We start from the raw sequence: 13183 nt of genomic DNA on the forward strand, positions 1-13183 counted from the left end.
AAGTGACAGAATAGTGCCTGTCAAGAACTTGGTTACATGCACGTATTTATGACAAACCCAGGAGTCTCATTTGTTAAATCGCTTGAAGAGGAGAGGATTTTACTGAGCCATGTATCAAAGCCTCTAGTGCTGTCATGGCCTGTAACATTTTGTATCCATAATTCTCAGATTTTAAAAACCACAAATACAGGGTTTGTCCTCATACTAAACGCCATTACTTCAAAATATATAAATATCAGCAACACCTCTTCCTTGAAAAAAAAAAGAAAAAATGCATTTTTCTGTAGTGTGCCTTGACAATTATTATGTTATTGAATGTTTAATTCTCATATTAATGGTCTAACAGTGTGGAAGAATCATGGGATAAATCATCATGAAGGAATGAAGGAAAAGAACTGTGGTGGCTTTGTATATTAATGGTCTAACAGCGTGGAAGGATCATGGGATAAATCATCATGAAGGAAAAGAACTGTGGTGGCTTTGTCACACACAGTGCACTGTATCAACTTACACACGATGCTGGCAAACAATTCCATTTGTGACCAGCAACACTGCACCTCTGACACAAAACTCAGTCAAAAAAATAGGTCTGCTGAAATGAAGAAAACGTTCCTGTGTAAATTGGAGTGTAATTATAAATCAATTCTCTTGTTTCCTCGTCTTCGCTGGGGAAGCGGTGCTGGCTCTTCCGGGCTGCAAAACATGGGGAGGGCACCAGTCACTGCACTGCCACCTGCCCCCACAGGTCCTCCTCAGCAAAGTCAGCTGAGAACAGCAGTGAGAACACCAAACTGAACCACAGCAACCAATATATGAAGGTACATCTTAGAAAGCTCATGACAGCGTATCAGTGGACAGGGAGAAACTTAATAATTAATTTAAAAGCCAATATTGTGCAAAAATATTTATCTGTAAGATACTGGCAGCACCTTCCAGAAATACCAGTACTGTAATACTGAAAGAAACGCATCAGAGCATCAGCCTCCTGGAAGCTGCAGTGCTAGCATGGACTGTGTCTCAGAGGACAATCAAAACTCACGCTGGCAACTCTGCACGAGTTAAAATATGCAGCAGATGGATATGAAAATGGTGTTTCAGTAGAAGGGTTTAGTTATGATGTGATCACAGATGAATATATTTAGCTGTAAACAGGTTTCTCAGCTCCTGGTTTATTTTCCAATCTAATGAAGATGCTCTGCCTTACATTGGCTAAAACCACCCATTGCAATGTTACAATAGGAGGTATTTGGTGGGAGCAGCTGTACCCAGGCTGGGGAGGGAAGGAAGAATAACTCGTGATTTGGTAGATGACACGGGGCAGGAAACAACTAGAACTGAAGATCAAGAGATCCAAAAGCTAGTGACACATCTGTGTGGCACTATGCACGAGCTCAGCATATGTGTGTATACAGATAAACACACGCACTGTGTCTCGACAGAACTTGCAAGCAAAGCTGGCAATTTTTTTCCCATTTTTATTTGCTAACAGCCTCACCAAGCTTGCCTTTGCCTGGAACAGTGTGCAAGGTCACCAGCATCCTGGCTTCTACCACCACTAGTGTAGCCAGGAGGACTAGGGCAGGGATTGTCCCCCTGGACTGGGCATTGGGGAGGCTGCACCTCAAATCCTGGGTAGCAAGGGGGGTCATTTACCTCAAGTCCTGGGTAAATTTTGGGGCACTCACTCCAAGGAGGACATTGAGGGGTTGGAGCATGGCCAGAGAAGGGCAATGAAGCTGGGGAAGGGTCTAGAGCCCAAGTCTGGTGAGGAGCAGCTGAGGGACCTGAGGCTGTTGAGCCTCAAGGCTCAGGGGAGACCTTCTGGCTCTCAACAGCTCCCTGACAGAAGGATGGAGCCAGGTGGGGGCTGGGCTCTTGTCCCAAGTTACAAGGGACAGGACAAGACAAAACAGCCTCAAGTTGCAGCAGGTGAGGTTTAGGTTGGACATGAGGAAAAATGTCTTCCCTGAAAGGGTTGTCCAGGCCTGTCCCAGGCGGCCCAGGGCAGTGGTGGAGTCCCCATCCTTGGAGGGGTTTCCAAGCCATGGAGATGTGGTGCTGAGGGACATGGGTCAGTGGTGACCTGGCAGCACTGGGTTAATTGTGGGACTCAATGACCTTAAAGGTCTGTTCAAACCAAAACAATTCCATGGTTCTTTGCAGATGAATACTAGGGAATGTGGTAAACAAACCAAGAAAACAGGCTGTGCTCCAGTATTAGACTAGAAAAGCAAAAAAAGGCTAAATTACTACTTTCTCCTATTTTTCCTTTCATTTTTGTCTTAGACTCCCGTAAGTACCCTATCAAAGTTCTGAACATACAGGAAGCTTATGTGTTTGACAAGGAATTTTATGTGACTTTGCTGCTTTTTTGTGAAAAGGAGTACAAGGACCTTATGCAAAAAACCCACAGCCTTGAACTTGTTCAAAGCACAACTTTTGTTTCCACACCCTCACCGACTGGGTCAGCACAAGCTGAATTTCTCTAAATCACTGTCTGCTTTCTCCAGTTAAGTGACTTTTAGTTAGAAATCACATCTAGAGACCAAACTCAAACTCAATTAGGTTATTACATTCTCCTTAATACAAATCAATCTGGTAAGACAATTTCATAAATGGTCAATTTAATTATGGAAATGATATTTCAGCAGAATGCTTTAGGAAGTATAAATAAAGGAAAAGAGTAAACTGGATCCCTTCAAATACTCCTGGAGTTAGATACTGCTTATTTATAGCAGACAGACCTGAAATGTCATCAATTAGAAGAATTTTCACAGTTGTTACTTCCAGCTTCCCAGTATACAAATCAGACAGCAGCTTTGCAGAATTCAGAAACTTCTTGTGCTCTCTGTAGCGTGTAACTGCTGGGCACCACACTGCAGCCCTTTGATAAACCCACGTCCTGCCTGAGCTGTATTTATCACCTTGGTGTGTCTGTTTTGCCAGCACACCTGAGAACACACTGAATGACTGTAACTCAGTTTGGAACAGAAGCAGCCTCTGGAATTATGAATGGCCTATTCTGGTTTTGTTTCATGATCTTTGTGCAAGGGAGGCTAAGATATAACAGTGATCACTTGGAAAGATCACAGAAAGTCACAGCACAAGGTTTTTGAGCCAGTCTGCTGACAAGAGTTTGTAGAATGCCTGGCCTTTTGATGTCTACTTTTACTAAGCCCTTCTATTTCTAGCACCCTTTGGGTTTTTTTTAAGCCTATAAAGCTCGCAGAGTAATCTCCTCAGAAAGCAGTAAGAGGTACTGAACTGACAGCTGAAAGAGGTCTGTCTCCTCAAAGGTTTTCATTAATGCTTCCCTCTAAAAAACTGCATGTATGGATAATAAACTTTTTACCTTCGTTAACGAAGAAGTCAGCTATATAATAAGCTGCTCTTACAGCTGATGGAGAATGGGGAATCCCTGGTGAAATTTTCCACTCAAAAGGACTTTTCTCTGGGTGCCACTGGACGCCATAAATTGGGTATTTGTATGCTGCAACAAACACAAAGCAAATAAGCAAGGTCTATGCCTTAAGGATGATGTGCTTAGTCATAACTGCAAAAGAAATGCAAAGGATAAGCTACAAAATTCCCTCACTTAACAGCTTCACAAAAGCTTAAACTGCAAGTTGAAAAAGTCACCATAAAACTGAAGGGCAAAAAGTGGGAGTTGTAAAAGGGAAGTTTCAGTCCATGCAGGAAGATTTTTGTACATGATTTTCACACATACTCTAAAATATCACGTTAATCAGTCTTAAAACTTCCTATCTACTGCCAGCACCACTCAGCATACAACACTGACAGGCACACAGGATATCCCTGGCAGTTCCATGGGACAGACCCAAGTCTCAGGATCTCCCTGAAGGCCAGTGGGTGCAGAGGCAGCGCCCCTGCTCTGTGCCAGGCCTGGCAGGCACGGGAAACGTTTGTCATTAGCCTAATCAGGTGTTCTGATCAGACTGCTGTTCTCTTCTGGAGGACAGCCAGGATGCCATGCAGAATTCCCTGGGCTGACAGCTGGGCCTTGCTGTAGAGCTGCTAGGAGTGCACTGGTCAAGACAAACTACTCCCTACAGAGCTAACTTGTTTCTTGGGCTAAGTGAGACTGGTGCAAAACACACACAACACAAGATAAACAACACAGAAAGCTTCTGGATTTTGGAGGAGGGCAATTACTAGTATTGCTGCTAGGCTATTCCTCAAATCCTGGGGTCAGTTGTGGGACCCTCACTCCAAGAAGGACATTGAGGGGCTGGAGCGTGGCCAGAGAAGGGCAACAAAGCTGGGGAAGGGACTAGAGCCCAAGTCTGGTCAGGAGCAGTTGATGGACCTGGGGTTGTTGACAGTGGAGAAAAGGAGGCTCAAGGGAGACCTTCTGGCTCTCGACAACTCCCTGGCATGAGGCTGGAGCCAGGTGGAGGCTGGACTCTTCTCCCAAGTTACAAGTGACAGGACAAGAGGAAACGGCCTCAAGTTGTGCCAAGGGAGACTTAGTTTGGACATGAGGAACAATTTCTTCCCCAAAAGGGCTGTTAGACCAGGGCAGTGGTGGAGTCCCCATCCCTGGAGGGGTTTCCAAGCCATGGAGATGTGGTGCTGAGGGACATGGGTTAGTGGTGCCCTGGCAGTGCTGGGGCAATGGTTGGACTTGATGATCTGAAAGGTCTCTTCCAAACAAAACAATTCTAGGATTCCAAAGTAACAAGGGAAGCTGCTGTTACCTCAGTGCCCTGAGCTGCTCTTCCTGTACAGCAAAAGGATACAGAGCTTCACAGGCATGCAAGAATGAGCAGACAGACAGAAAGCAAGGTGCAACAGAGGCACCTTATACCACAGAGGGACTGAAGTACTGCAGGACAAGTGCTCTGCACTTCACACCACAGCACTGGAACATTCCAGTGCTAACATGTAACATCGTATCTGTAAGAGGATCAGCAGGTGAGAGGAGTAATTTGGCTCACATATGTACTCAAAATATCCCTGCAGAGAGAGGGAGCTCCTCCCAGTCAGGGCACTGGGCAATAGTGGCCTGATGCTCACCAGCAAGCTTGCAGTACAAATTAACATCAACACCACAACACCTGGAAAAAATTAGTTTTTTTACAGTCACCGTTCACAAAGGAAAGTCAATTCCCTACCTTCCATGGTGGATATAAACTCCATTTCTCCATCCCTGTTAGTGGTCAGAACATTGTAGAAATCATGAAGTTTTTCATTCTTTGTGAAGTTCTGTGATGAGGAAGGGGGGGGGGAAAGATGTATTATTTGGTCATTTATTTCTAGTTTTAACAGCAAATGTGTTTGTGTTCAGGACATAAATCGACCAAATACCTCCATGGAGAGGCTCCACATATGAAAGTTTGCTGTCAGAGGCTCAGTGGCAAATGCATGCAGTATGTCATCAGGGAAATTCTTGAATAATCTGCTGTCTTTTGCAGCTGTGACAAAGAAAAATGAAAAAAAAAAGATATTGTCCATTACTCAAGCTGCTAACAGATGGACTAATACCAAACAGGAGACAATTTAATAGAACAATGCATTAAACTTTTTTTCTGTAGTATAACTTTATGAATTTAGAATACACTGCAAGATCAGCAACCTTTCCCTTCACAATGAGCCCAGATGGCAGCATCTGTGAATGCCACATGGATTATTCACAAAGTAGAGGATCAACTATCAACAGAAGACAAGTTATACCAGTGTTGTTGAGCAGCACAGCTCGAGCTTAAGGGACCTCTCTGGTTTCAAGACAAGTGGAACAGCAATACTAATACTCATCATTAGGAAAGAGGCACTGTGAAAAATTAAAAATCACTAACTCTCCAAGTCTGGTAGGTTTTGGACCCATGAATTTTGTTCAGCTTGGTAACAAAAAGGGACCTAAACCCACGTTGGTTTTGGAGGTCAAAATTATCAAATGACTAAAAGAGCCAAAACTGTGGATTTTGCTGCTGTTGGTTTCAAATGGCTTGTGCTCACATCCCTGCTTTAGAAGTTAGAGTTGCACAGACTTTATAGAAAGTCATGGCAACTTAATAAGAAAGAGTTTATCAAGAAAATCATCAGAAACCTCCCAAAACGTTCACCCCTGCGTATTTATCACCAACAAAACACAACACCTCTCAGCAGCACTCAGACAGGAGATATAACAGATTTTTCACCTGAGGTAAAGTTCAGAGGCAGTGCAACACCCTGTGTCTTGGTATTAGCAAGTAGAACTTCGCCACTGGTGAGATATGTAAGCTCTTCATGTCCTAGACATGTTCCCCACACTGGGAAATAATCTCCTCTATCATTAGCCTTCAAAATAAAAAGCAACATCAAGAATAAATTACTCAAAGAGGACTAAAGAGAACTTCCTGCTCTTTTTGCTTTCTCTTGTGTAGGTGAGAAGTAAAACTACTACATTAGTACAAATTGTGCCCAGAGGAATCACAACAGTTTAATTAGAATTGAAATAAATGCAGACTCTGTTTTTCTCCAAACATATGAGGACTAGGGGATATACACACATCCAGTGAAGCCACAAACTGAGCCTGATGTTGATTTTGACTGTTGTAAGAGTAATATCGAGAGCAGCCTAAACAGAAACCACAAAATGCATTTTTTTGCCTAATAAAAACCACATCATTTTTGTACTGTTTATTCCTGATAGCAAGGGCATGTTGGAGACTGGCATGTTTCACAGCTCCTGGTTTTGAAAAATCCACGTAGTCTTTCTTAACTCCTTCCTGAACATTTTTAAGTTGTGCATGACCCCTTTCAAGAGCTGCTGCTCAAAAGCCAGTTTTCAGCAAGCTGAAATTACAGGCTTAAAATAAAACGTTACCCTCCTGCATTACTGATAGCAAGGTAATAAAAGCCCATAGAACTACTTCTTCTCAGAGCTGAACATGGAGAAGAAAAGCAAATAAAAGCAAAAAAAAAAGAAGGTGATAGTGCTGCAGAGGCTTCACAACACCCAAAAGCCCATGGAACTTCTTCTCAGAGCAGAACATGAAGAAAAGCAAATAAAAGCAAAAAAAAAGAAGGCTGATAGTGCTGCAGAGGCTTCACAACACCCATTACAGGACTTCATCTCCACTGTCTGTCTTTCATGTGAGCGAGGAATAAAACCATTAAAGGCTAAAAAAAATTAACTACTGTTTAAAACCAATTACAACTGTACCATAAATATTTTGTGCTCCCCCCCTCCTTTTTTTTTTTAAATAAACATTAGCCTGGAGGAGAAGCATGTATTAAAACAACACCCATGACATCACATTTTAGAAACTAACTGAAAAGCTAGAAAACAGTATTTCATTTAGGTTTTGGCCTAGCTAGTAAAATTTTATTGCCTTGGAAGGGAACTGGGATTTCACATCCTCTATTCCTATTTAAGCTGAGCCAGAGCAAGTCATTCCTCATTGTAAACAGCTGAAAATGAAAGGGAGCCCATGCATGCTCTAAAACCAAATAAAATTCAGTCAATCCTCTTAACATCATCTTGATTATTGTAGCTTACCTTACACTAGTAAAAATACCAATATTTTACAGAGTTAAGTCTCGAAAGATGAGAATCACACCATGCAATCATCACAAATAGCAGAGAAAACAGCCCTGCCTTATTAGTCAGGGTTACCTGTGATGAACTGAAACGTGTTTTCTCCTTTTTGCTCACCTGAAGGCCACACAGCATCTATTAAACCTGCCTTTCTGACCATAAAATTCTGATACAGGCAATTCAGTTAATCATTCATGAAATTCTGTTGACATTTCACAGCCCTGCGAAGCACAAGAAACCCCCAAGAGTGAAGAGCAAGACACAGGGAGTGCTCTGAGAGAGACAGATGAGCTTGATCAACTCCTGCAGAAGTGAGATAGACTTTGCAAGGTTCAGGTGGAAGGGGACAGACCAACAATCACCATGAATGAAGACAGACAGAAGGAGGACAACGTTGGTGCCATGGGGACTGAGGAGTGGGAAGTTTCATGAGGAACTGCAGGTTCTCCAATGCCTGCTACTGGGAAGTCAGCAGCCAGGGCACGAGGGGAATTTAAGCACTGCTCGTAACTGCCTCTAGAAGTGGGCAAAGTTTTCCCAAGTATGACTTCAGTCACAATTTCAGTCAATGTTAGCTGAAAAACAAAGCCAGTAAAGAGCAGAAGGGAAGAAAATTTACATTTTTGTTCAGTTTGAACGCAGAAGATCCTTAACAAATCACAGGGATTGTACCTAAAGCTCAGTTAATCTCCATGCCTTTCCACTTTTTCTAACTTCAGAAAGTGTTGATTACTACCTGAAAAAAATCCACCTCTTATGCTCTAAGAGAATTAAGTCTTCGATAAGGATTCAGAGCTCTCACGTTCTTTGAAACAGCTTTCCCAGAAATTCAGTCTTTTCTTAATAAAGCTAATGAGCATACAAGTATTAAAAAATAATTGTTATAACCTTTCAAGTGTTCTTCCCACCATTTTTTGTGTTATATATTAAGCCAGCATTTACTTTAAAAATCTGCTATAGTTACAGCTACCAATGCAAAGAAATAGGTAGAATGGTGTAATGTGCTAATGTAGATCCCTCATCTGCACCTCCAAAGATATATTTAAATTGACTTACAGATGAGCAAGAATAAAGGTGATTCATAAAGCCTCAAGGATAAAAAATAAATGGTTGTGTTCTCACCTGAAGAACTTGGGAGTTTAAGATCGTGGCAGAGTATATAACAGAAGAAAGTGTCAGAAGTCTGAACCTTAAAGCTATTAAATGATTTTTTTTAATGCAGAAGCCAGTAATGAGCTACTTATTCTCAGGCTTACAGTTAACATGCTGGATGGCAATGAAAAACGATGCTGGCAGAGTCATGTCTTAGAAACAGAGGAAAGTGTCAGAAGTCTGAACCTTAAAGCTATTAAATGATTTTTTTTAATGCAGAAGCCAGTAATGAGCTACTTATTATCAGGCTTACAGTTAACATGCTGGATGGCAATGAAAAACGATGCAATCATGAGCCTCCCTGTCGTTTTGATCTCCAAACAGTGACAGAAACAAGAACAGACTGTTCCTTAGTCATTACCTCTAACGCCTTGTGGTAAAATATCTTAGCAACCCTGGAATATTCTGAAGTCTTAAGATCCACACCACCTCCTGGAAAAAGTACCCTGAAAGGCAACATCCAAGAATCTGATTAGCAACGGTGATCAAACTAAAACTTGGACAATGTACACAGAGAAAGGTCTGAGAGTGGTTTTAAGGGTAGGATTCAGGTCTAGGTTAAGACAGGCATCTCAGCTTCTATTATGGACAGCATGGATCTAGTCAGAAAACACACTAGAGACTCAAACAGGTTTTCTAGAGCAGACCCCTAACGGGTTGGTAGGTTGAACAGCCCTGTAGGTTTCACTGATTGGCATTCCACTAATTATGGGAGTTCAGACAGCTCAAGCACACGCAGACTGCTAAGTTCAGCCATCTTAGTCTTTAACTGACTCAGACCCTAAATCTTGGTGTTCTACTGCAGAATGGTTGCTATCACAAAGTAGTGACCAAGCCTAGTGCAATGTAAGGAAGAGGAAACAGAAAATACACAAAACATACATATTTCAGCTTGTACACAGAAAGGTTGTGTGCCATGACTCCTTCAAATCCTGTCCTGACTCCCGGCTGCCTCTCCCTACCATTTTAAAATCCTGCCCCCAATCTCAACTCATCCTGTTCAATTCCAATAAAGAAGAATCGGGGCCATAGGAGAGTGACCTTCTTATTGTGGACAACATAGATAAAAAAGTTCTGATTAAAAAGGGAGAAAAAGTGATTTTGGCTGTACCCTTTGGTCACCCAGGATCTAACATGGCTGAAGCTGACCGAGCAATCTCAGAGACATTTCAAAGAAATAGTGCAGAATCTTTTTCAGCATAAAAGACCTGGCTCTGTTCTGGCTGTAACTGGAATGGTACCTGCAGAACCAACAGAACTCAACGTGTGAGGTTTATTTTAAAGGGAATGATGCACAGGACTGTGCAAAAGCCACCTCGTATTTGGTGGAAAAGTAGAGCAGTATTCACAAAAACAGAAATCAGATTACTCTCCAGTGCCAAAAGAGAGAATGAATATAGCTGGAAGTATTTTCCAAAGAGGCCAGGTTATGGATTTCTACAGGGATCTAGTTAGACAAATAAGGTGATCCTTACCTGGAAGTGGTGGAAATATTCACTTCCCCCGTTCCTTTTGTTCAACCCCAAACCTGGCCAATACTAATTGGGAAAAAAAACTGTCATTTTGGCTAAAAGGAAGTAACTCATTACATAGCAATGATAATGGCTTGACAGTCATAAGTAGATTGAAATGCAGCTGCCTGTACTACAGTATCTCTATGATGTTCACTGGGAATCTGAAAAGCTGCCTCAGGAGTACTTTGCTATACTCAAACTCTGTCTCTACTACATAGTAAATTTCATTATTTTAACAAGGTTTATTTAGTAATAAATAATTTCCAACAGCAAAGAACCTGCTCTTACAAAATGAAAGAACAATGTATCTCTTTTTTTATTCCATGTTTCCACAGAATGGAAAGTCCTTCCCTCCAGAGAACATTTATTATGCTATTGAGGAAGCCACTGGCTGAGGAAATATAGACCATCCCTACACACCTACATAGCACAAACCCAGCTGCCAGTCACAGAAGGAGAAGGGAACTGGATCTACTTGTCAAACACCCTCTTCTGCATCGAGGTAGGTGGCAAGGTAGAAAGAGCAGGAGATCCCATTGGTGAAAGTCCTTCTGGCAACCACAGACAGGCTGGCAGCCATGAGAAAGGGATGAAATGATGCGTTTTGTCTCCAACATGAGGAGCCACAGGGGAGAAAGTGTCACTGGATTACACTTGCTTATACCACAAGCCTGTAAAGACCCACACCTCAGAAGGCATGCCATGGAGCTTGAGAGACAATGCTCTCCCCAGGCAGTCAAAATGTGCAAGTTCTACATATGTTGATTAACATTCCAGTGTACCCATAAGCTCAGCAAAAATATTCATGGTTTCAGATGCTTATCTCATTACTACAAGTAATGCAATGACAAGCTCACACACAACCAGGCCTGTGAGATGTAGCATCAGCTGATTTAACTCTTGTAGAGGGCATTTTTAGCACAAAGCAAACATAAAAGGTTTTGACTTTGCTCAGTGCACAAAATATGTTAAATGAGACCACATTATCCCACTCTTAAAACAGGAAGAACACATGTGTGGACAGTTGCCATAGGCCAACTGAAAAGTTAGGAAGTTTGTCTAACAAAGAACTAAGCCACAGAATGACAGGCAAGATGGGTCATTCAGGCAGCATGAAAGAAAGTACCCTAAGAGAAAAGGGGTACAAGAGACTGGAAATCAGGGACTTTCATGATAGATCAGACACAGAGAGGACTGGAAGAGGGAACAAAAGGTTGGAGCAGGGATGAAACACTCAGCAAGAGCTATTAAATATCAAAATTAAGGCTATCATTTAAATGAGGAAGAGAAAATAATTAACAAAGTAAAATTGTTAACCACAATGCCACGTGTCTGCCTGCAGACAAGCACAGGAAAAGGCAGAGTCCTGCTGCAGACCATCCAAAGTAGACTGCTCAAGGAAGGGAAGGCAGCAGGCTGAGAGACAATGAACTAGTGCTGCTGTCTTAGAAGACATTTACATGCCCACAGCACCTAGCACAACCTCTCCACATGGTCTTCTTGAGAACACAGCAGAGCTGAAAACCAGAACTATCAAGTCTTTCAACACAAAAACAAGTGCTCGAAACTTACCCGTTAATAGAGTGGAATATTTTATCATATTCTTCATCTGACAGATTTAATCTGAAACACCAAGAAAATCATTAAAGAACACATATAAAACATACATATTTAACCACAAAAATATCATTGTTACAGAACAGAAAAAAAGGACACAGGAAGTATGTAGATTGCCTGCTTTAAACAGAACAAAACAAGCCCAAGTCACACAAAACATTACACCTGAAACAGCTCTGTAAAGACTGAGAACCCACCAGACTGAAAGTAGGAGTCTATCAGGTACAATTCAGGATAAGGTACCCAGAGACCTCTTTGCAGGCACTTTTTAAATTTAGCATCTACACGACTAGCATGGTTATTACTGCCTGCAGACTGGCAACTCCGGTTTCTGATCGATTCCAAGAAGGGCAGAGCTGCAAACAGTGGGTCACACCCATTCTTCAGAAAAGATATAGTTGAGAGGTGGAAAGGTGATAAAGACCTCAACACCAGCAAACCAGTATGGCAGCTGTAGTCATGTAGAACTGAGAATCTGCAGAAATGGTTTATTTTGCCGGTAAAAAACTATTATCTTTTTTCAAAGAAAGGTTATTATAAGAAATATTAAATATTACATATTGCAGACTGCTTTTATTCTGAATTCTAAAACACCCTGCAAATTGTGGCATCCTCCCATAGTCTCTGAGGAGTTCTAACCATTCAGAAAAGCAGCACAACTCCTTTCCATGCCTCTGAGGTTAACCCTTAAGTTAAACAATAATTAGCCCCTTAAAAAAAAAAAAAAATCTACCTTATTGGCACAACTCGGGCACCAGCAGACTCCAAAAACTTCACATATGAAGCTGCAATGTAAGAACTTCCAAACGTGCAGAATTTCTCGTAGTGACATTCCTGTGATAAGACCCCTGAAAGGTCCAAGAAGGAAAACGAGCATTATACAAACAGTGAATGCTACACAGAGAGAGAGAGAAAAATCAGATTCACATTTGCTCTATGCCAGGTTAGAGGGTAACACCTGTCACATTTGAGAGTCACAAACACCGAGGCAATGGGGTATCAATTATGATGCCTAGTCACAAGGTACCAAATAAACACATATAGTCTGGCTAAGACGCAGCTTCCCAGATGTAACTATTTAGTACAGCTTCTCTGAAGTAAGTTATCGTTATTTTAAGGTCTTTAAACAAAGCATGCAAAGCGTAACCTTGTTAATAAAAAAGTTATAAAGAGCCTCCAGCACCAGGAGACCTCTGGCTCCACGCAGCCAGCGGCGGGTTTCACGGCGGGTTTAACTTAGGAGCCGATCCCTCTGCCAGGACGCCCAAGGTTGGGTGCAAGGCAGCTGCAGGCCGGTGACCCCCGGGGAGCGACCGTGGGGAGCTGCGGGATCCCCCAACCCCGCCGCCCCTTACCAACG

At 42.1% G+C, this 13183-nt stretch overlaps 1 protein-coding gene across 1 annotated transcript; it reads right to left on the reverse strand.

Moving 5' to 3' along the window:
* Window positions 1-546: 546 nt before the first annotated feature.
* On the reverse strand, window positions 547-12671 carry GGH (gamma-glutamyl hydrolase (conjugase, folylpolygammaglutamyl hydrolase); the record flags this gene model as incomplete). Its single annotated transcript, XM_008947098.1, has 8 exons — window positions 547-693; window positions 3353-3490; window positions 5136-5226; window positions 5329-5435; window positions 6159-6297; window positions 9054-9138; window positions 11779-11829; window positions 12557-12671. Coding segments are annotated over 8 exons (848 nt in total), but the record flags the coding sequence as incomplete, so codon positions are not given.
* Between the last annotated feature and the right edge of the window lie 512 nt (window positions 12672-13183).

Source organism: Merops nubicus, unplaced genomic scaffold (assembly GCF_000691845.1).
Source record: "Merops nubicus isolate BGI_N331 unplaced genomic scaffold, ASM69184v1 scaffold2959, whole genome shotgun sequence".
In the NCBI taxonomy this organism is placed as follows: Eukaryota; Metazoa; Chordata; class Aves; order Coraciiformes; family Meropidae; genus Merops; species Merops nubicus.